At 44.1% G+C, this 23,179-nt stretch overlaps 2 protein-coding genes across 16 annotated transcripts in view; one reads left to right on the top strand and one right to left on the bottom strand.

Moving 5' to 3' along the window:
* SUB1 (SUB1 regulator of transcription) overlaps nucleotides 1-23,179 on the bottom strand; it is a 731,929-nt gene that overhangs the window by 319,518 nt on the left and 389,232 nt on the right. The window contains exon 1 of one of the 13 annotated variants that reach the window (XM_050793883.1): nucleotides 17,924-17,927. The exons of 11 other annotated variants lie outside the window; for them this stretch is intronic. The gene's annotated coding sequence lies outside the window, so the exon portion shown is untranslated. Of the gene's footprint in view, nucleotides 1-7,892; nucleotides 7,897-17,923; nucleotides 17,928-23,179 lie in introns of those variants that run through there. One more of the 13 variants, XM_050793874.1, reaches the window with a different exon arrangement.
* Nucleotides 1-23,179, top strand: part of MTMR12 (myotubularin related protein 12) — an 89,813-nt gene that overhangs the window by 24,887 nt on the left and 41,747 nt on the right. For all 3 annotated transcript variants that reach the window (XM_050793823.1, XM_050793822.1, XM_050793824.1), the window contains exons 2-6: nucleotides 12,274-12,334; nucleotides 14,892-15,034; nucleotides 16,789-16,861; nucleotides 17,747-17,877; nucleotides 20,161-20,254. In XM_050793823.1, the coding sequence (XP_050649780.1) occupies nucleotides 12,274-12,334; nucleotides 14,892-15,034; nucleotides 16,789-16,861; nucleotides 17,747-17,877; nucleotides 20,161-20,254 (502 nt within the window). The remainder of the gene's footprint in view (nucleotides 1-12,273; nucleotides 12,335-14,891; nucleotides 15,035-16,788; nucleotides 16,862-17,746; nucleotides 17,878-20,160; nucleotides 20,255-23,179) is intronic.

Below are 23,179 nucleotides of genomic sequence, written 5' to 3'. Positions count from 1 at the left end.
CAGTATTTTGCATCCTTTAATCAAGTTGACACTCAGTATTAACCATCACATGGCCATTCTGCCTGGAACTAATTTCTGTTCATTTTCAGGTCTCTATAAATGACACTTCCTGAGTGCAGCAGTCTTGTTTGACCCTTTCTGAATGTAGTTCAGTGTTTCAAAGTGTTCCCATTGTACCCTGTATTTCCTCTAACATAGGATGTTTCTATCAAGGCTGTCAGACTCCTGTGTTCTCTGGGGACTTAGGTGCTGTGTGTTGTGTTCATTCCTGTGTTTGCTGTGTGTGGAAGAGAGCAGGTGCATAAGAGATGATCATTCAGTAAATAAAAGAGCATGTGAACTCAAGGAGAGGAGCAGTGCCCAGGAGGAGGAGGCATGGTCGGCAGCGGGAGGCAGGTTGTGTTGTGGTTGAGAGTACAACCCTCGTCAGATGAACCCTTGTCAAGTAAAGCCTTTTGGGTAAAGGCTTGAGACCCACTTCTCTTTACCTGGCTTGGTCTCATTTTCCCCATCTCTAAAATGAAATAATAATAGTAGTTAACTAAGCTCTGAGGAATAAATGAGATGATGTGTAGAGATAGAATCTTTTGTAGGTTTCTAGTACTTATAGCACCCATTACTCAGTATTTAGTCAGTATTCTAGTTATTTTTTGTCATCTGAATTTCATGAGGGCAAAAGTCAATCTTTTTTTTTTTTTAAGATAGGGTCTCACTTTGTCGCCCAGGCTGGAGTACAGTGGCACAATCATGGCTCTCTGCAGCCTCAACTTTCAACCAATCCTTCCATGTCAGCCTCCTGAGTAGCTGGGATAAGTGTGTGCCACCATGCCTGGCTAATAAAAGTCAATTCTTATTCATCATCTTATTACTTATTTTTTGGAGACAGAGTCTTACTCTGTCACCCACACTGGAGTGCAGTGGCATAATCTCAGCTCACTGCAGCCTCCACCTCCTCAGGTTCAAGGTGATCCTCCTACTTCAGCCTCCTGAGTAGCTGGGACTATAGGTGCATGCCACCATGCCCTGCTAATTTTTATATTTTTTATAGAAACAAGGCTTCGCCATGTTGCCCAAGCTGGTCTTGAACTCTTGGGCTCAAGTGAGCCACTTGCCTTGGGCCTCCCAGAGTGCTGGGATTATAGACATGAGCCACTGTGCCTGGCCTTATTCATCATTTTATCCTTAGTGTTTGGTACTTAACATGTTCAGGAGCTATTTGTTGAAATGAATTGGTATATATTAGAGATGGGTCGTTTTGCAGCTCTGAGTAACCAGATACACAACTTAAGTATTGACTCAGGCCCACTGGAGCCCTGTGATTTTGGGCCACTCCTCAGAAACATAGTTCTGAGAAGAGATCAGGTTGGCAACTTTTTTGATGCTGTACCAGCTGTGTGATACGGGTTCCAGTAGGTGTGTCTCCTTTGGGCCATAAGCTTGCTAAAGAATGGATGGCAGTTCTCAAATTCTCATCTCTTGTCTGGCCTAGACATTGCCAGAATGGGAGTGCTTGTGGCTCAGCATGGGCGAGGTTCTTAGATGATGTGAGGGTAGTCGCAGCTGTGGATTCTGGGAATTGCTGATACTGACAGTGGGATCCAGAACAGATGTAGCCAGTTTCCTTTGATCTGTAGGGGAAAACTTGCGGAAACTGGAATACTTATTTTTCATGTCTTCATCTTTTTTTAAAAATTAAAATAAACAAATAAAAAGTAGCCTTAACATTGGAGTAAATGTTGAAATAAGGAATTAACAGTGGCCGGGCAGGGTGGCTCATACCTGTAACCCCAGCACTTTGGGAGGCTAAAGCAGAAGGATCACTTGAGGCTGTCATGCTTCTGTTCTGTTTTTTTTTTTTGAAATGGAATCTGGCTCTGTCACCCAGGCTGAAGTGCAGTGGCATGCTCTCGGCTCACTACAACCTCCGTCTCCCAGGTTCAAGCAATTCTTCTGCCTCAGCCTCCCGAGTAGCTGGGATTACAGGTGTATGCCACCACACCCGTCTAATTTTTGTAATTTTAGTAGAGATGGGGTTTCGCCATATTGGCCAGGCTGGTCTCGAACTCCTGACCTCAAGTGATCCACCTGCCTTGGTCTCCCAAAGTGCTGGGATTACAGGCGTGAGCCACTGTGCCCAGCCCATGCTTCTGTTCTAATTGAATTTAAGCCCCACTGAGATATTCTAGTTTAGAAAACCTGGACGTGCTGTGATCCTGGTGCCAGCGGTTTTTGCCTTTCCTTTGTGCCACAATGGCAAGCTTTGTTCAGATTCAAATGGAGTAGCAAGAGGTGCTATACAAAGCACGTAGACCATTTTTAACTAATGCATTTGTTGAAAATTTGCATAATTTTCGGAGTTAGTTTTTAAAGAAAAGTCTGTCAGCCTAACCAGTAGAACCAGTTCTGCTTGAGTATTAAAGAACTATACCTTTTCTGCCTTTTTGCTGCACGTTGAACATGATAGTTTATGGAATCAGTGAGGAATGTTACCTCATGTTTCACAGCTGCAGAAGTAGGGTTGTCAACATCTGCTAACTAGGCAGTTGGTAGGGAGTGTCAGAGGTCAAGGCACAGAGGCTTAAGGGCAACTCTGGGCCCTTCTCTAAAACTGGTTTATGGTTTAAGAAGCTCCCAGCACCCCAAAGAACAGGGTTAGTACACAGGCAGCTCTCACTGGATGCTGGTTGAATTGGCTGTTAGATCCTGTGATGTGCTGGGCCTTTCCACTGCTCTCTCTGAACAGGCTTCACGAGTTATAGTCTTTCCATTAAGCGTTAGAGGAATCCTCCCTTTTCCAGTATATTGCAATATGAGTAGAGCATTTGGTGATGCCATCCATATTAGTGGCTAAGCCTAGCTATTGTTTCTTTTCTATTCTTTTTTTTTTTTTTTTTTTTTTTTTTGAGACAGGGTCTTGCTCTGTCACCCAGGCTGGAGCGCAGTGGTGCAATCATGGCTCACTGCAGCCTTGACTTCCCAGGCTGAGGTGATTCTCCCACCCCAGCCTTCTGAGTAGCTGGGACTACAGGCGCATGCCACCATGCCTGGCTAATTTAAAAAAATAATAATAAAAATTTGTGGAAATGGGGTTTGGCCGTGTTGCCCAGACTGGTCTCGAATTCTTAAGCTCAAGTAATCAGGTCGATCTACCTCAGCCTCCGACAGTGCTAGGATTACAGGCATAAGCTACTGCACCTGGCCAAGATTATATACTCTTGAAAGGAAGCAAGAATTGCTCAGGCATACATACCAGTGTTATTCATGGTTAGAGCCTTTCCTGGAGTCCCACTGAACTCTCGAGTCGGTTGGGATGAAAATTAGAGACTCATGCCTCAGAGGACCCAGTGGAGTGAGTCCTAAGAGGTAACTCTTTCAGTAGGCGTTGAGGAGCCTCAAGGTTCTTCTCCATGCAACTGGCCAGTGTCACTTAGGTTGGGTGTAGGTGTCTTTTGTTCTTTTCCCTTTAGCTTCCTTTGGCCTCTCTATAACTCTCATTCGAGGCTTTCCCTGGTCACTTTGTGTTGCTCGCTTTGACCTGGTTTCAGGTGGATCTAGCAGGTACTTCACTGATCATTCTGCCTTGTTCTTCCTTTTTCGTTTCATTCCTTCTTTCCACATGACAGTGTGGCATCGAATAAGAACGCAGACTGGGCCAGGATACCTGGGTTTGACTTTCACCTGTGCCACATACTAGCAGGGTGTCTTCATCTATAAAATGGAGACAATCATGGGTATAATAACTCTATCGCAGAGGTTTGCTGTGAGGATCAAATGAGTTAATAAATAAATATAAAGCTTTTTAGACAGTAGCTGGCACTTACAGCCCGAGAAATGTTTGTTGTTGTTCACTTCTCAACCTCAGTAAGGGCTGGCCCAGTACCCACTTTGGAAAAAGGAACAGTAGACTTTGACATTCACAGATTGGACATCCGTGATTTCTACAGTACGCAAGTGACTCTTGGTCACAGTGTAGTAATTTGTAATGCTACTAAGGAAGAGATTATATTTACTCATTCAGTTATAAAGGTTGGACAGCCTTTAATCACTCGTCCAACAAATTTGCCAACGAAGACAACAGTTTATACACATTCAGAATACAGCATGGTTAGGAGTAGGATGCACATAGGGGAATTCAAGGGGAACCCACTCCAAGATCCACATGTAGGACTCAGCACATCCAGATGCAGGTGCTCCTGTACCTTGTTGGTATCCACCTCTCCTCTCCTTCATTCAACTATGTTCATTCTCCTGGGATCAACAAGCAAAGAATGGTACATCTGTTTTCTCCTAAGAATATTGAAATATATTAGCTCCATATTTGTCAGTTCTTTCTTTGTTTTTCTTGTGGAGTTCAAAAAGCGATTGTGAAATATAGGGATGAAGAGACTATAGACATTGCCAGTGAATACTCTCTATTCCGTCCTTCCTACCCACCCGAACAGGTAACTTCTGAAAACCAAATTCAAAGAAAAACTCCAATTAAATATATTTTTGAGGAGAGGATTTCTTTATGATTCTTATTTGTATACCCTGATTTTTTGGAGTCCTCTAGGTTATTTCTTTTCTTGGGACTGGTATGGATTTTTTTTTTGTTTTTTTTTTTGAGACGGAGTCTTGCTGTGCCCCAGGCTGGAGTGCAGTGGCGCTCGATCTCGGCTCACTGCAAGCTCCGCCCCGCCGGTTTCACGCCATTCTCCTGCCTCAGCCTCCCAAGTAGCTGGGACTACAGGCGCCCGCCACCTCACCCGGCTAATTTTCTTGTATTTTTAGTAGAGACGGGGTTTCACCGGGTTAGCCAGGATGGTCTCGATCTCCTGACCTTGTGATCCGCCCATCTCGGCCTCCCAAAGTGCTGGGATTACAGGCTTGAGCCACCGCGCCCGGCCGGTATGGATTTTTGTTTGCGAGGGGAAGCAGTTGATAGTGGTGATGATGGTATTTGTTTTTTTCCTGAGTTGATTTATCTGTAAGAATTGCATAGTGTATATTTATAATTTTTTGAAGTATTAATCAGAGAAGGATTAGATACTCGTGATGGTTTTTTTTTGTTGTTTTTTTGTTTTGTTTTTTTTTTTGAGACGAAGTCTCGCTCTGTCACCAAGGCTGGAGTGTAGTTTTGTGATCTCGGCTCACTGCAGGCTCCACCTCCCGGGTTCACATTCTCGTGCTTCAGCCTCCAGAGTTACTCGGACTACAGGCACCCGCCACCACACCTGCTTCAGCCTCCAGAGTAAGTGGCTCGGGCTACAGGCACCCGCCTCAGCCTCCCGAGTAGCACTACTGGGCTAATTTTTTGTATTTTTAATTTCACAGTGTTAGCCAGGATGGTCTCGATCTCCTGACCTTGTGATCCGCCCGTCTCGGCCTCCCAAAGTGCTGGGATTACAGGCGTGAGCCACCGCGTTGTATTTTTAATAGAGACGGGGTTTCACCGTGTTAGCCAGGATGGTCTCGATCTCCTGACTTCGTGATCTGCTCGCCTCGCCCTCCCAAAGTGCTGGGATTACAGGCGTGAGCCACCGCGCCTGGCCTGATACTCTTGATGACTGAGTACAGTGTGGCACTTTAAATTCCAGTGCTCCAGTGCTTATATAGGTTTCTATTCTTAATTTGTTACCACCTTTTTGCAGCCTGATCTACTGTCAACAAAATTAATAGCTGAGAAAGCTTTTTTGTGTGTGCATGCCCAAGCAAGTCCTTCCTCGGATGTGGTCTCTTTTTTTTTTCAAGACGGAGTTTCACTCTGTCTCCTAGGTTGGAGTGCAATGGTATGATCTTGCCTCACTGCAACCTCCACCTCCTGGGTTCAAGTGATTCTCCTGCCTCAGCCTCCTGAGTAGCTGGGATTACAGGCATGCACCACCATGCCCGGTTAATTTTTATATTTTCAGTAGAGATGGGGTTTCAGCATGTTAGTCAGGCTGGTCTCGAACTCCTCACCTTGTGATCCACCTGCCTCAGCCTCCCAAAGTGCTGGGATTACGGCCACCACGCCCGGCCCGGATGTGGTTTTTTAAGAACCATTGTTCTACCCTTTTGGTCTTGTAGAGGGTTCAAAGTGCCTTCTATTGCGAAATAATGACCAGACATAAATCATGGTGTGCTGCTAGAAGATAAATCCTATTAATAGAAAAATACTATTTCCTTTTCCATGGCTTTGGATATTCCTAATGTAGTTAAAGTCTTACCAGTTGAGGGCCAACTTCAGTGTTGCTAATTTCAGGAATTCCTGATCCACAGAAAAAAGAATTGCGAGACCTCCTGAGTAGAGTCAATTTAGTTTAATATGGGAAACAGGTTTGGGAGAAAAGTAGAAGTTATTGGTCTCACGTAACAGATTTTTTTTTTTTTTTTAATGATAGAGTCTCCTTCTGTTGCCCAGGCTGGAATGTAGTGGCGCAATCTCAGCTCACTGCAACCTCCACCTCCCGGGTTCAAGCTATTTTCGTGCCTCAGCCTCCCGAGTAGCTGGGATTACAGGCATACGCCGCCACACCTGGCCAATTTTTGTATTTTCAGTAGAGTTGTGGTTTTACCCTGTTGGCCAGGCTGTTCTCAAACTCCTGGCCTCAAGTGATCACCTCAGTCTCCCAAAGTGTGTGTGAGCCACCACACCCTGCCAACAGATTCTTGAATAATTCCCCCGCTCTTTGTTTACTCATGAAAGGAAATCGCCGGGCGCGGTGGCTCAAGCCTGTAATCCCAGCACTTTGGGAGGCCGAGACGGGCGGATCACAAGGTCAGGAGATCGAGACCATCCTGGCTAACACGGCGAAACCCCGTCTCTACTAAAAACACAAAAAATTAGCCGGGCGAGGTGGCGGCGCCTGTGGTCCCAGCTACTTGGGAGGCTGAGGCAGGAGAATGGCGGGAACCCGGGAGGCGGAGCTTGCAGTGAGCTGAGATCTGGCCACTGCACTCCAGCCTGGGCGACAGAGCGAGACTCCGTCTCAAAAAAAAAAAAAAAAAAAGAAAGGAAATCAAGCAGAAGCACAGATCCTGCTACCCCAGACAACTATAACAAATTACATTACCCAGTACCTGTGTCAGGAAGTTGAAGTGATGTATGTATCTCTTAAAGCTCTCATGCTAGGTAGTATTGTTTCCATTTTATTATACTGGAGGAAAGTGAAACTGACGCTCAGTTAGTTTAAATGACTTGACCAAAGTCATGTCTGTGGATGCCAGAGCCATGTTTGGGCTGTGGCCCCAGGTCGGTATTCTGTTTTTAGCGCATGCACAGAGAAAATATTGGAGAAACATACAGAAAGACAAAAACTTAAATTATTAGTACTATGCTGCATAAAAAATACAACTTTCTACTTTAAAAAATTTTGTTTTAAGATATACATGGATACCTACCTAATATGTAGATGCAAATTCATTTTCTCCCTCAGATTTTCTACTTAGCTGGAAAAAATGAGTATTAAGTGTTCATTCTAGAAAAGTAGGGTAACTTTTAGGAAATGAAATGTCTGTGTTATGTCCTTTTAGCACTTTGGTGTCAAATGCAATGGAAATAAATTGTTTTGGAACCTTTAGAGATGTTGCTTCTTAGAATTTGTCCCTCTGGCTAGATAAAATTAATCTGAGAACAACAATTTCAGTTTTTGATTTAAAGCTGATAGGAGCATTTCTAAGCGTTTTGACCTATGAGAGCTTCATTGTACCCCCACACACCGCACCCCAGTTCTTTTCTACCTCTCCTAAGGTGCCCCAGGATCATCACACATTTGAGATGATGTGCACTCTGAATGTGAACTTGGTAAGAATCCAAAGAATTGGCTTTTCAAGAACCAGTGAAGTAAAAACCACCAGACTGCCTCTCAGCAAGTCCTCAGGAGTGGCAGTTGACTTTAACGTCCATATGCTTTTGTCCTGTATGTCCCCAACCCCCAGACTGTGGACTGGTACTAGTCTGTGGCAGCACTGCAGGAGGTGAATGTAGGAGTAGGGGGCAGCAGCTTTACCTCCTGAGCTCCACCTCCTGTGAGATCAGTGGCAGCATTAGTTTCTCATAGGAGCGTGAACTCTATTGTGAACTGCACATGCAAGGGATCTAGGTTGCACACTCCTTATGAGAATATAAGTAATGTCTAATGATCTGAGGTAGAACAGTTTCATCCCAAAATCATCCCCTGCCCCCCTGCCAGCAACCCCAGGTCCGTGGAAAGATTGTCTTCTGTGAAACCAATCCCTAGCTCCAAAAAGGTTGGGGACTGCTGCTGTGTGTGACAGATCCTTGAACGTGAAGTACAGTTCTCCTAACGGAATTTTTCTTACTTGTTCTGATCAATTTTGTAGTAAGAGTTTCCTTTACAAGCAATGGATGCTACACTGATTTTCTCTTTTGCAATGAGAAACTGGAGACCATGTGTGTTAGAATGGTACATAGCAGTGAAGAGTGTAGGCCGTGAGTTTAATGGGGCTTGCAGATCCTTGGTTAGTAACTTTTTTTGAGATAGGGTCTTGCTCTGTTTCCCAGGCTGGAATGCAGTGGTGCAGTCATGGCTCACTGCAGCCTTGACCTCCTGGCCTCAAGTGATCTTTTAACCTCAGCCTCCCAGGTACCTGGGACTTCAGGCTTTTGTACTACCATGCCTGGATGATATTTTAATTTTTTTGTTTGTTTTGTAGAGACGAGTCTCACTGTATTTCCTAAGCCCGTCTCAAACTCCTAGGCTCAAGCAGTCCTCCCACCTCAGCCTCCCGAAGTGTTGGGATTATAGGTGTGAGTTGCTGTGCCCAGCCATAACTTGTTTTTTTTTTTTTTTTTTTGAGACAGAGTTTCGCTCTTGTTGTCCAGGCCGGAGTGCAATGGCGCAGTCTCGGCTCACTGCAACCTCCGCCTCCCAGGTTCAAGCGATTCTCCTGCCTCAGCCTCCCGAGTAGGTGGGATTACAGACATGTACCACCACCCCAGCTAATTTTGTATTTTTAGTAGAGATGGGGTTTCTCCATGTTGGTCAGGCTGGTCTGGAACTCCTGACCTCAGGTGATCTTCCTGCCTCAGCCTTCCAAAGTGCTGGGATTACAGTCGTGAGCCACCACGCCCAGCAAGCCTAGCTCTACTAAAAATACAAAAATTAGCTGGGCTTGGTGGCAGGTGCCTGTAATCCCAGCTACTTGGGAGACTAAAGCAGGAAAATCGCTTGAACCCAGGAGGCAGAGGTTGCAGTGAGCCGAGATCACACCACGCCAGCCTGGACAACAGAGCAAGACTGCATCTCAAAAAACTAAAAATAAATAAAAATAAAATTGTGCTTTGCTGGCTGCGGTGGCTCACACCTGTAATCCCAGCACTTTGGGAGGCCAAGTGGGTGGATCACCTGAGGTCGGGAGTTCGAGGCCAGCCTGGCCAACATGGAGAAACCCCGTCTCTACTAAAACTACAAAATTAGCCGGGCATGGTGGTACATGCCTGTAATCCCAGCTACCTGGGAGGCTGAGGCAGGAGAATCCCTTGAACCCAGAAGGCGGAGGTTGCAGTGAGCTGAGATTGTACCATTGCACTCCAGCCTGGGCAACAAGAACAAAACTCCGTCTCAAAAAAAAAAAAAAAAAAAAAGTGCTTTAATTTAGTTCTTTGTCAATAACACGAGGAAAACTCTCAATGATAATTTTTTTTTTTTTTTTTTTTTTTTGAGACCAGGTCTCGCTTTTGTCGCTCAGGCTGGAGTGCAGTGGCACGATCTTGGCTCACTGCAACCTCTGCCTCTGGGTTCAAGCAATTCTCCTGCTTCAGCCTCCCGAGCAGCTGGGATTACAGGTGCCCGTCACCATGCCCGGCTAATTTTTTGTATTTTTAGTAGAGACGAGGTTTTGCCATGTTGGCCATGCTGGTCTCAAACTCCTGACCTCAGGTAATCTGCCCACCTAGGCCTCCTAAAGTGCCGGGATTACAGGCATGAGCCACCACACCTGGCCAAGAATTTTTAAATTACCAAAACACTCATCGCTTTTAACACGCAACAATAGTTCCTCTTGCTTAAGCCCCAGACCAATACCTCAGAATCATCTGGGGAGCTTTTTACAAAATCAGAGGGCCAGCCTGCATCCCTGCCCTATAAGTCCGCAGGCTTATGGGTGCCAGAGAATGTTTAGATAACAAGCTCCCCATGTGATCTGACCACACTGCCTCAGACGGACTTGGTTTATTGGCATCTTATCACCTCCAATTTACACGATGCTCAAAAATGGGTTCTCAGGAAAAGCCATAACATTCTTCTTCAACCTCAGGATAGGCTGTACCCAAGTTTCTTCTAATGCCATATTTCAGTCTGAATTAACAAATTCAGAAAACTTCCCACCCAGGGCCTTCTACCAAAAAAAAAGAAAAAAAAATCTGATTTTATTTGTTGACAAAACTGGTTGTGTCTTGTAGAATTTTCCACAATCAGAATTTGACTGATTATATCCCCACTATTATTTAACATGTTTCTCTGTCCCAGTGTTTCTGATATATTGGCTGATTGCCATGGAAGTTCAAAGAGATTGAGGTTAGATATTTTGGCAAGAACGCTTCATGGATGGTGCGGTACACTTTATTAGGAGGCCTATGGTGCCTCTCTTTGTTATGTTAACAGCCGTATATGATCATTGCTTTGGTCTATTAATTCATTCATGTTTGTAATTAATTATCTTTGAATATCCAATAAATACTGAGCCCCAGATAGAGGCACTTGAATATATTTTTACTGAGAAGCAGTGACACAGAACCTGGCCTTGATTCTCTATTAGAAATGATTATATCTCTTGGCACTGTCTTGTGGTTTTAGGTAACTTTGAAGGGACAAAGAATGTTCCAGCTCTCTTTACTGAGCCCTGGTGTGCTATAGATTAGCTGGATCAATACTGACTCAATACATTCATGTTTTCCTATTTTTACCTTTGGGCCTTATTCATATGTCCATATTCTCTCAAGAACACATCATCTTTTGCTTTCAACCCTTGATCCTCACTGGGAGGAGAGGAGATCATGCTGTGGCATGTTGTCTCCTTTCTTTCTTTTCTTTTTTTTTGAGACAGAGTCTCACTGTTACCCAGGCGGGAGTACAGTGACATAATCTCGACTCACTGCAACCTCTGCCCCTGGGATTCAAGTGTTTCTCCTACCCCAGCCTCCCAAGTAGCTGGGATTACAGGTGCCCACCACCATGCCTGGCTAATTTTTGTATTTTTAGTAGAGTCGAGGTTTTGCCATGTTGGCCAGGCTGGTTTCAAACTCCTGACCTCAAGTGATCTGCCCATTTCGGCCGCCCAAAGTGCTGGGATTACAGGTTGAGCCACCACGCCGGGCCATCTCTTTTCTTTTCTTTTTTTTTTTTGATGCAGTCTGGCTCTGCCGCGCAGGCTGGAGTGCAGTGGCGCGATCTTGGCTCACTGCAAGCTCCGCCTCCCGGGTTCACGCCATTCTCCTGCCTCAGGCTCCTGAGTAGCTGGGACTACAGGCGCCCTCCACCACCCTGGCTAATTTTTTGTATTTTTAGTAGAGACGGGGTTTCACTGTGTTAGCCAGGATGGTCTCCATCTCCTGACCTGGTGATCCACATGCCTTGGCCTTGCAAAGTGCTGGGATTATAGGCGTGAGTCACCGAGCCCGGCCGTTGCCATCTCTTTTGTTTGTGATTCTGCGTTTGAGGAACCTTGCTTTGCTGTGTGACACTTCAAGTTGTTCCTTAGATAAGGAGAGATAAGAAGCGCCCGCCTTTCCACCTCTACTTGGGACAGCTACTAGTTATCGGTCCTAAATAATTAGTTTAATACATTAAATATCCATAACTTGGAGTTTTCTGTCTTCCTTTAGTTAAAAACGTTTTTGAAAAGTATTTAGCTTGGGCCCGGCATGGTGGCTCACACCTGTAATCCCAGCACTTTGGGAGGCCGAGGCTGGCAGATCACAAGGTCAAGAGATCAAGACCATCCTCTCCAACAAGGTGAAACCCTGTCTCCACTAAAAATACAAAAAGTTAGCTGGGCGTGGTGGCACACACCTGTAGTCCCAGCTACTCGGGAAGCTGAGACAGGAGAATCACTTGAACCTGGAAGGCAGATGTTGCAGTGAGCTGAGATCGCACCACTGCACTCTAGCCTGGCGACGGAGTGAGACTCTGTCTCAAAAAAAAAGAAAAGAAAAAAAAAAGTAGCTTGTAACATAAAGGAAAAGTTCCTGAGGATATGTGATATATTAGTGTGTATTCTGAAAGCACAGCTTAATGTTACTCATTTTAAACCCTTAAACAAAGAAAAATATCCTTTGCTCTTCTCTTTTAGGAAATTCACACAAACGAAAAGGAAGTAACAGAGAAGGAAGTAACTCTTCACTTGTTGCCAGGTAACTGTCATGTTAGCATAGTAACTCCTATGCAAGGCAAGGCCAATGATAAATTACATCATCCCTAGCCTTGCTATATTTAAACTCCTTTGTTTTCATCCTCCTACATATAACAGTAATGAATTGAACAAACATATCAAGGTTTTTAGTTCAGTAACTACACACCTGGGTCTGAGTGTTACAACATCTGCAAAGAATTTTTCTTGTTTCCTCTTCCCCCAAGCTGATGAAAATAAACCTGGGATATTCTCACTGCTTTCACAATCTAATGAGGCCTTTTTCAGGCCATTTTAATATGGCCTTTTCCAGTATGCTGATCCCCAATCTGTAGGAAATTGAGGAAAACAATTCAACTGCCATGGCCTCCCAAGGCAACTATTGGTGGGTGACTTTACCTTTTGGTCCATACCCACTTGTGCATGTGAGCATGTGTACTGGGGATGCTGGGGTTTACCAGCCCTGGGGCTGCCAGCACTTCACCCTGCAGTCATTGTGAAGAAGCCTGGATTGGTTGAATATTTTTGAGATAGAGGACAGTGACTTTAGCTTAAGTTAAGTTTTAATCATTTCCATGTTCAGGAATAGAAACTACTTGGTGGTGTATCCTCTCCATATATGGGATATTCTGTGATCCATGTATTTAATTCTTTTTCTACTTTCTTTTTCCTAATTCAAAATAGCTTTTTCAAAATAAGTTTTTTTAGGTACATTTCCCCAAAACAATACAGGCTTTATTCTGCTGCTTTTTATTTTATTCCAGTTTATTGAGGGGATATAAATCTGTGCAAGTTTCTGACTGATCTACCTTATTTGCTAAAAGAATTCTGTAACTTTTTTTGATGTTTTTAAATGTCAAAGACTTTTTTTCTATAATGATGACTTAAGTCGTCATCATTAAAAAAAATCTCCTCTTGTTTTGCCTCTTCTTGGGGTTATAGATTTGGAAATTTTATTTTTAGCTTAGCATTATGCATATTCTCCCCTCCCCTGAATTACTTCACAGTCTTATCTAGGTGTAGGTGTGCAGTGGTGAGTTCAGAGTTAACTTCTCTGAGTCTAGTTTCGTAAACTAGACAAAGATCATTTCTAGCTCCCAACTCTTGTGCTTCTAGACTCTGATCTGGTATAAACCAGCTGATTATGGCACAGCATGCTATGTTTGCAGAGGGCCTCACCAGGAATGTTGTATTAGCTAGTGCATGCTAATTTCTGGTCTCTAGTACATGAGCATGGGATGGGGCTGGCCTGATCTTGGGGAGAGCCTCACCATTAAAAGGTGTTTCACGTTGGGAGTTGAAAGCACAGGAAACCTTGCTCACATGTCTTCTCCCATGGACTTGGCAGAGACACTTTTTCTGGGACTATTTTAAACCCTAATGAGGCCCTGTCTTCATTATTTCCTTCAAACTGTGATCTCTCGAGAGGCTGACCTAGTGACTGAACCATCTTCCGGTGTTTCCTTAGTGTTTCAGCCCGAGGTAATTAACCCCTTGAAAGATGAGGGAACAACACCATAATATGTGTCCCTTCTGAGTGTCTGAAACTGTTCGTTTTCATATTGAAAGATAGACTAAATAAATTTTGAGCTAAAAAGTAAATTTAAAGATCTTGAAGGAGCTATCAAGAGGGAGATTCCAAGGAGAAGATGGTTGTCTGTTGCATGAGAAGAAAAATCTTTAGGTTTTTTTTGTTGTTGTTGTTGTTACACAACATTTATACTTAGTTTTTCATTTCCCCCGTAGTCTTCTCTTTGGCTCCTGTGCTTCCAGGTGGCAGAGAATACTGACCTATTCCCTAATCCTCATCTTTTTGACTGCAAGGAGGGATACTTTCTGTCTCCAGGGACTGCAGTTTCTCATATCAGCTGGGTGCTGCAGATGGAGCAGGAGAGGTGACGCATTGAAAGGAAATACGCTTAACTAAGAAAGAGAGGAAACACGTTTTTTCCCCACAAACCTCTGACCTCTGTTTTCCTCCCAGCGTGGAGCCAGAACAAGGGTGGTCATGCTGTGGAAGGCTGCAGCACCTCTTGGATCTATGGAAGCTGCCTGGAAGCCCCATGGCCAGGAAGGCACTGCCACTCTGTCTCAGCACTTCCAGTATTAGAAGCCGCCCCCTTTCACAGGAAAGTGGGCTTGGGATCTGCGTTTTTTAGGGCAGACTAGGGCAAGGCCATCTGTGTTCACTTAGGGTATTGCTTCTGTGGAACATCTGCTTGGGTCAAGTAATGAAAACACTAAGATTTCTGCATGAAAGTGCAGCTCAGATCATTAGTACCTATTTGGACATTTCCATTATTCCCAGTGAGAAGATAGAAATGTTCTGCATGGAGGTGTATCTGAGCCATTTCAATTTCACTTCTTGGTGGTTTCCACTCTGCCTCATCTTCTCTCCTATGTTTTTGCAGCTCCTGCCATGCTGAAAAGTGTAAAGTTCTGAAGCCCCGTGTTGTATTGTGTGTTTGTCCATATGTAAATAGGGCTGGAAAGCCTTCAGTGTTTACATATTGTGTGTTCCCTGAGAACTCTTAAGGAGGACCTGTTTTGGCTTCCATCAGGTGAACAGCTGCTTTGTGAAGCCAGCACAGTACTGAAGTATGTCCAGGAAGATTCCTGTCAGCATGGCGTCTATGGGAGGCTTGTCTGCACAGACTTCAAGATTGCCTTCTTGGGCGATGATGAATCTGCATTGGATAATGATGTATGTATGGGCTGCATTTGGCAGAGTTTGCGGGCAACAGTGCAGTTGTGGTTCTGTTGTCTTTTTCTCCCAGCTTCTCAATTACTCTACCCCCTAACACACATAAACACAAAGAACAGAAATCCTGCATGTATGAACTGCATCTGGTGAAGTTTGCGGGGAATAGTACAGTTGTAGCTCTGTTGTCTTTTTTCCCCCTAGCTACTCAGTTACTCCACTTCCCACCATGCGCACCCTCCCCACCGCCCCACATAAATAAACACAAAGGACAGAGTCCTTCTCATCACTGGCCTGCTCTCTGTCTTTCAGGATCTCCTTTCAGTGGCAGGACCGTTTAGAAATTTCTCACCTGTGCCTCATGTCATACTGGCTTGCTTTTGACTTCATATGTTGACACTGTCAATTTTTAATTTTATTCTGTATTTCAGTGCAATATATACCACTCACTGGAATAACATCTTCCAAATATACTAGTTCCCCAACGTTTTCTCTATACTAAGCTCTTCCTTAAACCTAGGAACTGAGTCAGTAATGAAACCGATGGTGAATGCAGCCTTTGAACTTAGGTTCACTCTGGTTTTGTTGTGTTTTTAATTTTTTTTTTTGAGACAGGATCTCACTCTGTCACTCAGGTTGGAGTGCAGTGGCACAGTCGTGGCTCCAATAATCCTCCCACCTCAGTCTCCTGAGTAGCTAGGACCATAGGCGTGTGTCATCACGCCTGGCTAATTTTGTTATTTTTGGTAGAGGCAGGGTTTTGCCATGTTGCCCATGCTGGTCTCGAAGTTCTGAGCTCAAGAAATCCACCTGGTTTGGCCTCCCAAAATGCTGGGATTACAGGCATGAGCCGCCTTACCCAGCTCACCTTATGTTAAATCTGAACCTGTAGCAGTGGCCTTGTGAAATTTGTTCCTACTCATGAAGAATGAGCAATTAAGTAAGGAGAGAACTGCCCGTACCACTAGGAGAGCACCATATGTTAGTGGAAACCCAGCCAAGGCACGTCCTGGTCCCAGTGTGCCAACTGTCCCAGATCACCCTTGATTTTTAAAAAGTAGCACCAGTGCTGCCTCTTCCATCTGGCCTTGGGCTTGGTTCATAGTCCTGTACAAAGAGCATTCACCAGAAACTTGAATCTCTTGTTCTTCCTGAAGCTGACTTCAGGTAGCTCTGTCAATCCCCTATTCACATTTGTGTGGAGAAATGTTAACCTGTACATAACTTCCCCACACTTCTCAAAGTGATTGTGTGTGGCATGGTGGGTTTGCCTAGGAGGAGCCCAGAGATGGCATATTCTGGTCCAGGTGCGGTGGCTCTTGCCTGTAATCTCAGCTCTTTGAGAGGCTGAGGCAGGTGGATTGCTTGAGCTCAGGAGTTCGAGACTGGCCTGGGCAACATGCCAAACTCATGTCTCTAAAAAACCACAAAAATTAGCTGAGAGAGGTGCTGTGTGCCTGTAGTCCCAGCTACTCAGGAGGCTGAGGTGCAAAGTTAACTTGAGCCCAAGAAGTGGAGGTTACAGTAAGCCAAGATCGCCCCACTGCACTCTAGCCTAGCCTGAGTGACAGAGCTAAACCCTGTCTCAGAATGAATCTCAGGAGCTTTTCTCACACACTTCATTGTCCCTTTTTTAGGAATGTCGCTGCATTTCCCCATTTTTCTTAATATCCAGGTAGAGAATGGTGATTTACTCTGCCTATAAATGTCTAACAGTATGCAGAGGAGTCACAGTTGTTTCCTTTTGAATCTTCTAGGAAACTCAATTTAAGAATAAGGTTGTAGGAGAAAATGACATTACACTCCACTGTGTTGATCAGATTTATGGAGGTAAGTATCTGTTTTCCCTTGGGGTGTTGGCAACCTTTGAGAGTATAGCTGATGATGATAATATTTTTATGACCATTTATAATTAAAAAAAATTTTTTCACATATATCATCTTGTTTAAATCTGTTTTATAGATGCTAAAATTGAGATGTATAGTGGTTTATATAGGGTCACTTAGCTAGAGGAGCTTGGATTTGAACTTGGAACCTGTTCTTTCTAATATTTCACACGATGCCATTATATGCTAGATGTTGATCAGACTTTCTGAAATCAGAGTTAGCTGTGTAGGTTTTACTTTATAGGCTGCTGTGATTAAAAGGTCTGTTGTATTGCATTAGGATGTCTTTTCTGCTGACTAAACAAGCCTCTCCTGCCAAGCCTCTCTCTGTTCCACTTCTCTATTTTTGTATTCGGGGCATCTTCAGAAATCGTTCAGTGATCATTTATGATATTCTCAAGACTACTAGGTGCTGAGTGGGTCCAAATTCTAGGACAGTGAGGGGGTCTTAGGAGGGGTCCTAGCTGTAAACCCAGGAGCTGACTGTCATGAAAGCATGTCTCTAGTCATTTCCCTTTCATCTTTTATAAGATCAGCTTTCATAGTGGGTTTTCTTTGGGCCACCGGATTCAGTTCTGCCAACAGTGGCCAGTCTGTTCGTTCTTGTGCTTACTCCAGAGGAGTGAAGCACCCTGACTGCTCTCACAGAGCCAGGGCCCCTGCTGGAAGAGATTGGGCTTCCTTTGGCAGTCACTTAAAAGGCAGGCAGCACATTTCCTCTCATTCTTGGGAAGTATCCCTAGAAATTGATCATCGACTTCGTTTCTTTAGCATTCACTTATTGCTGTGTAACATAATTTCCCTTCCTGATTTCATTGCTGATCTGTAGTGTTTGATGAGAAAAAGAAAACTCTCTTTGGACAACTGAAGAAATACCCTGAGAAGCTCATTATCCACTGCAAAGACCTTCGAGTGTTCCAGTTTTGTCTGAGGTACACAAAGGAAGAGGAAGTCAAAAGGGTAACTAGTTGCATGTGTTTTTAGGTTTTATTTCCCATCAGGTTTTCCCCACTAGCTCTAGTTTTTGCTTACGTTGCATGAAGGTTAAAGGGAGGCTTTCACTCTGTGAACTTGAAATTGGTTGTAATCCCATATTCTTTGATTAGAATGTGAAAGGTAGTTTGATAAAGCATGCCTGTGTATCATCTTGGCACATGGTACCTTTAATACTTCAATTCATAATGTTTTTATTCCTGGAGCCACTAAATGGTGGGAGGTGGTAAACCAGGTCAAGAGGCGGTAGGGGAAAATGAAGGAAGGATGAGACAGCTAAAAGTTTATGCCTATTCTCCCACTTATGACAGTCTTTCCACAAGACGGTAGTGATGGAGAATTCCAACTTCTATGAGTAAATGAGTTTACCTGTGGGAGGTAGTGGTTGTGCATGGAAAGGAGGAAGTATACAGGTCAGATGAGCAAAGCCAAATAATCAGATAAGCTTTTGGAGACTAAGTAAACTTAATATCCTGGTTGCCACAGCAAGTTGAGATATGCAGCTGGGTGAACTCAGAAAGTAGTTGTATCAATTTGATATTTGTTGTAATTTCTAAGATTTTTTTTTTTTTTTTTTGAGACTGAGTCTCTATCACCCAGGCTGAAGTGCAGTGGTATCCAAGATTTCTCTTATTAAGATATTGATCTCAGACTTTTCCCTCTGATGGTATAAATACATCAGGGGAAACCTAGCAGGAGGCCTGTTCATGTATATTGTCTTGGCTACAGTGAGTTTGCACACTTAGTGGTAACTCCTTAATTTTCTTTAAGAGAGTGTGGTAGTTCAGTTAGAATAATAAACATGACTGGTATCTATTCTGAGCAAGAAAAGAATAGTATAGATACAGAAAATTTCCTGAGAAGACAGGAACTTCAGTTCGATCAATGGTTTTAGTCACTTTTCCAAATACACTTTAGTTTCACACGGTAGACAAACAGAAAGTGTGATAGATTGATTTCTTTCTCTTATCTTCCATAAGAAGGTCCTAAAGGCCTCAACAATGGATCAGAACAGCTGTGTCTTGGTTATCATGTGATATCAGTTGTAAGTCTTTGACATGTCAGAGTTTTGGAGTATCTGACTTAATGTGGCACTTATCTTTTTTAGCACTTTGTTTTTGAGAAATTAGACTATGTTTTAAAATTTTCCCTAGAAATTAAGAGTTCTTAGAAAACCTGACAAACGGGGCTGGGCACGGTGGCCAATGCTTGCAATCCCAGCACTTTGGGAGGCCAAGGTGGGTGGATCACCTGAGGTCGGGTGTTCGAGACCAGCCTGACCAACATGGCGAAACCCTGTCTCTACTAAAAATACAAAAATTAGCTGGCATGGTAGCACATGCCTGTATTTGCAGCTACTCAAGAGGCTGAGGTGGAAGAATCGCTTGAACCCAGGAGGCGGAGGTTGCAATAAGCAACAAGAGTGAAACTCTGTCTCAAAAATAATAATAACAATAATAGGCCAGGCAGGGTGGTTCACGCCTGTAATTCCAGCACTTTGGGAGGCTGAGGCAGGTAGATCAGTTGAGGTCAGGCGTTCGAGACCAGCCTGGCCAACATGGTGAAACCCTGTCTCTACTAAAAATACAAAGATTAGTTGGGCATGATGATGCAGACCTGTAATCCCAGCTACTCTGCAGGCTGAGGCAGGAGAATCGCTTGAACCCAGGAGGTGGAGGTTGCAATGAGCAACAAGAGTGAAACTCTGTCTCAAAAATAATAATAGGCCAGGCATGGTGGTTCATGCCTGTAATTCCAGCACTTTGGGAGGCTGAGGCAGGTAGATCACTTGAGGTCAGGAGTTCGAGACCAGCCTGGCCAACATGGCGAAACCCCGTCTCTAAAAATACAAAGATTAGTCGAGCATGATGATGCAGACCTGTAATCCCAGCTACTCTAGATGAGGCAGGAGAATTGCTTGAACCCAGGAGGCGTAGGTTGCAATGAGCCAAGATCGTGCCACTGCACTCCAGCCTGGAGCAGAGTGAGACTCTGTCTCAGAAAAAAGAAAAAAATAAATAATAAAAATTTTTAAAAAAGAAAGAAAGAAAACCTGACAAAATGGTAGTGTCCTGTTGATTTGGCATTATTCCAAAAACTAATGTCATAGATACAGATCTCAAATGAGAATTAATGTGTGATCCATTGGAACCCCTTTGGCATGACTGAGAACCTAGACACCTTGACTCTTGTCTCTTAGTGTTTATCTGTCAAAAGCGTAACTATATCCATTGTTCGATTTTTTTTTAGATTGTCAGTGGCATAATTCATCATACCCAGGCTCCTAAACTGCTTAAACGATTGTTTCTGTTTTCCTATGCGACTGCTGCACAAAACAATACAGGTAAATATCTTCTGGGTTCTAATTTGAGGGTAAGCAGAAGCCTTCCAATTCCCACCTGAAGCCAGTGGGGGAAAACCCATCTATGGGTTGTTTTGTTTTTTTGTGTCTCCTCTACCAGTTGGTCACCCCTTGCTTGAGTGATTCATTCAGATATCTACATTTTCTTTCCTGTGATTTTCTTTTTTTTTTTAAAGATGGAGTCTTGCTTTGTAGCCCAGGCTGGAGTGCAATGGCGTGATTTCCGCCCACTGCAATCTCTACCTCCCAGGTTCAAGCAGTTCTCATGCCTCAGCCTCCTGAATAACTGGGATTACAGATGCCCACCACCATGACTGACTAATTTTTATATTTTTAGTAGAGATGGGGTTTTTCCATGTTGGCCGGGCTGGTTCCAAACTCCTGACCTCAAGTGATCCATCCACCTTGGCCTCCCAAAGTACTGAGATTACAGGTGTGAACCACTGGGCCAGGCCTCCTGTGATCTTTGTTTACCTTCTTTTAGGTTTGTTTGCTTGCTTTTTGCAAGGGATTGTTTGATTGGTTACATCTTAAGAAAGATTAGATCAAGGTCTGGGTACAGTGGCTCACGCCTATAATCCCAGCCCTTTGGGAAGCTGAGGTGGGTGGATCATGAGGTCAGGAGATGAAGACCATCCTGGCCAACATGGTGAAACCCTGTCTCTACTAAAAATACAAAAATCAACTGGGCGTGGTGGCGTGCGCTTGTAATCCCAGCTGCTTGAGAGACTGAGGCAGGAGACTCGCTTGAACCTGGGAGATGGAGGTTGCAGTGTGCCAAGATTGTACCACTGCACTCCAGCCTGGCATAGAACGAGACTCCGTCTCAAAAAAAAAAAGAAAAATAAGATCAATATATTATAACTAGGAATATGAGACTATAGGGAAACAAAATTGAGAAACGTTTAAAATAACCATGTTTGTCCCTGGTTTCTTTTTTCTATTTAAATATACTTGATTTTATTTCATAAGACTATAGAGAATTTCTTGCATTCTAGGAAGTTTTTTTTTGTTTGTTTGTTTGTTTGTTTGTTTTTTTGAGACGGAGTCTCGCTTTGTCGCCCAGGCTGGAGTGCAGTGGCCGGATCTCAGCTCACTGCAAGCTCCGCCTCCCGGGTTTACGCCATTCTCCTGCCTCAGCCTCCCGAGTAGCTGGGACTACAGGCGCCCACCACCTCGCCCGGCTAGTTTTTTGTATTTTTAGTAGAGACGGGGTTTCACCATATTAGCCAGGATGGTCTCGATCTCCTGACTTCGTGATCCGCCCGTTTCGGCCTCCCAAAGTGCTGGGATTACAGGCTTGAGCCACCGCGCCCGGCCTCTAGGAAGTTTTTAAACAACCAGAGCAGACTTTATAGCAAATATTTTAGAGGGAATGGGACAGTTATACATAAGAAAAGCACATCCAGCAACTAATTTAGTAAGACAAAACTTAAAGTTCCCAGTGTTTTTCATTCAGTTTGGTGAAAAAGAGAGCAATCTTTTAAGAACAAAACTCTGGGTCATCTGAATTAGCCATTAACAATGCCTAGCATTGGATGTGTTTTCACAGATGTCTGTTTTCTTCTTGTTCTTTCTCCTCAGTCTGTTCACTTGTTCTGTCCATTATTCTTTTTTTTTTTTTTTTTGAGATGGAGTCTCCCACTGTCGCCCAGGCTGGAGTACAGTGGTGTGATCTTGGCTCACTGCAACCTCCGCCTCATGGATTCAAGCAGTTCTCCCACATCAGCCTCCCAAGGAGCTGGGATTACAAGCACACACCACCACGCCCGGCTAATTTTTGTATTTTTAGTAGAGACAGGGTTTCACCTTGTTGGCCAGGATGGTCTTGAACTCCTCATCTCAGGTGATCCACCCGCCTCAGCCTCCCAAAGTGATGGGATTACAGGTTCAAGGACCTGTTCGTTATTCCTTTTTTTTTTTTTTTCTTCAAGACAGGGTCTTCCTCTGTCGCCCAGGCTGGAGTGTGCTGGCATGATCTTGGCTCACTACAACCTCTGCCTCCCAGGTTCAAGCAATTCTCCTGCCTCAGCCTCCTGAGTAGCTGGGATTACAGGTGTGTGCCACCACACCCAGCTAATTTTTTTGTATTTTTAGTAGAGATGGCGTTTCACCATGTTGGCCAGGCTGGTCTCGAACTCCTGACCTTGTAATCCTCCTGCCTTGGCCCTCCAAAGTGCTGGGATTACAGGTGTGAGCCACCTCGTCCGGCTCCTTCCATTACTCTTAACATGAAGTTGATGTTGAATGATCCTGAGTCCTATGTAGTTTTTGTCAGGGAAGTGGCAGCGTTTTTTTGTTGTTGTTGGGTTTTTTTTTTTTTTTTTTTTTTTTTTTTTTTTTTTTGAGACAAGTCTCACACTGTCACCCAAGCTGGAGTGCAGTGACGGGATCTCAGGTCACTGCAACCTCCACCTCGCAGGTTCAAGTGATTCTCCTGCCTCAGCCTCCTGAGTAGCTAGGATTATAGGCACATGCCACTACGCCTGGCAAATTTTTGTATTTTTGGTAGAGACAGGGTTTCACTATGTGGGCCAGGCTGGTTTCGAACTCCTGACCTCAAGTGATCTGCCTGCCTTGGCCTCCCAAAGTGCTGGGATTACAGGCATGAGCCACCATGCCCAGCCTAGGAGTTTCTTTTAAAAGTACACAAGGCTTTGTCATAGGCTTTCTGGAAGGTAGGGTTGCTTTGTCACTATCCGTTCTTTTAGTAAATATGTATTGACTGCTTGCTGTGAGCCAAGCTCTGTGGGTATATGGAGATAAACAGGACTAAATCCCTGCCCTCAAGAAGTGTAAAGTCAAAAAAAAAAAAGAAGCGTAAAGTCATATAGGAGAGGAAGCTGAGTGATGTGTCCTCTGTGGAGGCACCCACCCTCTGGGGGTGGGTGGACTATTGGGGGAGAA

The sequence above is a fragment of the Macaca thibetana genome, chromosome 6 (genome assembly GCF_024542745.1).
Source record: "Macaca thibetana thibetana isolate TM-01 chromosome 6, ASM2454274v1, whole genome shotgun sequence".
Taxonomy (NCBI): Eukaryota; Metazoa; Chordata; class Mammalia; order Primates; family Cercopithecidae; genus Macaca; species Macaca thibetana.
The sequence above is the reverse complement of the archived record's forward strand: the minus strand, read 5'-3'. Positions and strand labels throughout refer to the sequence as shown.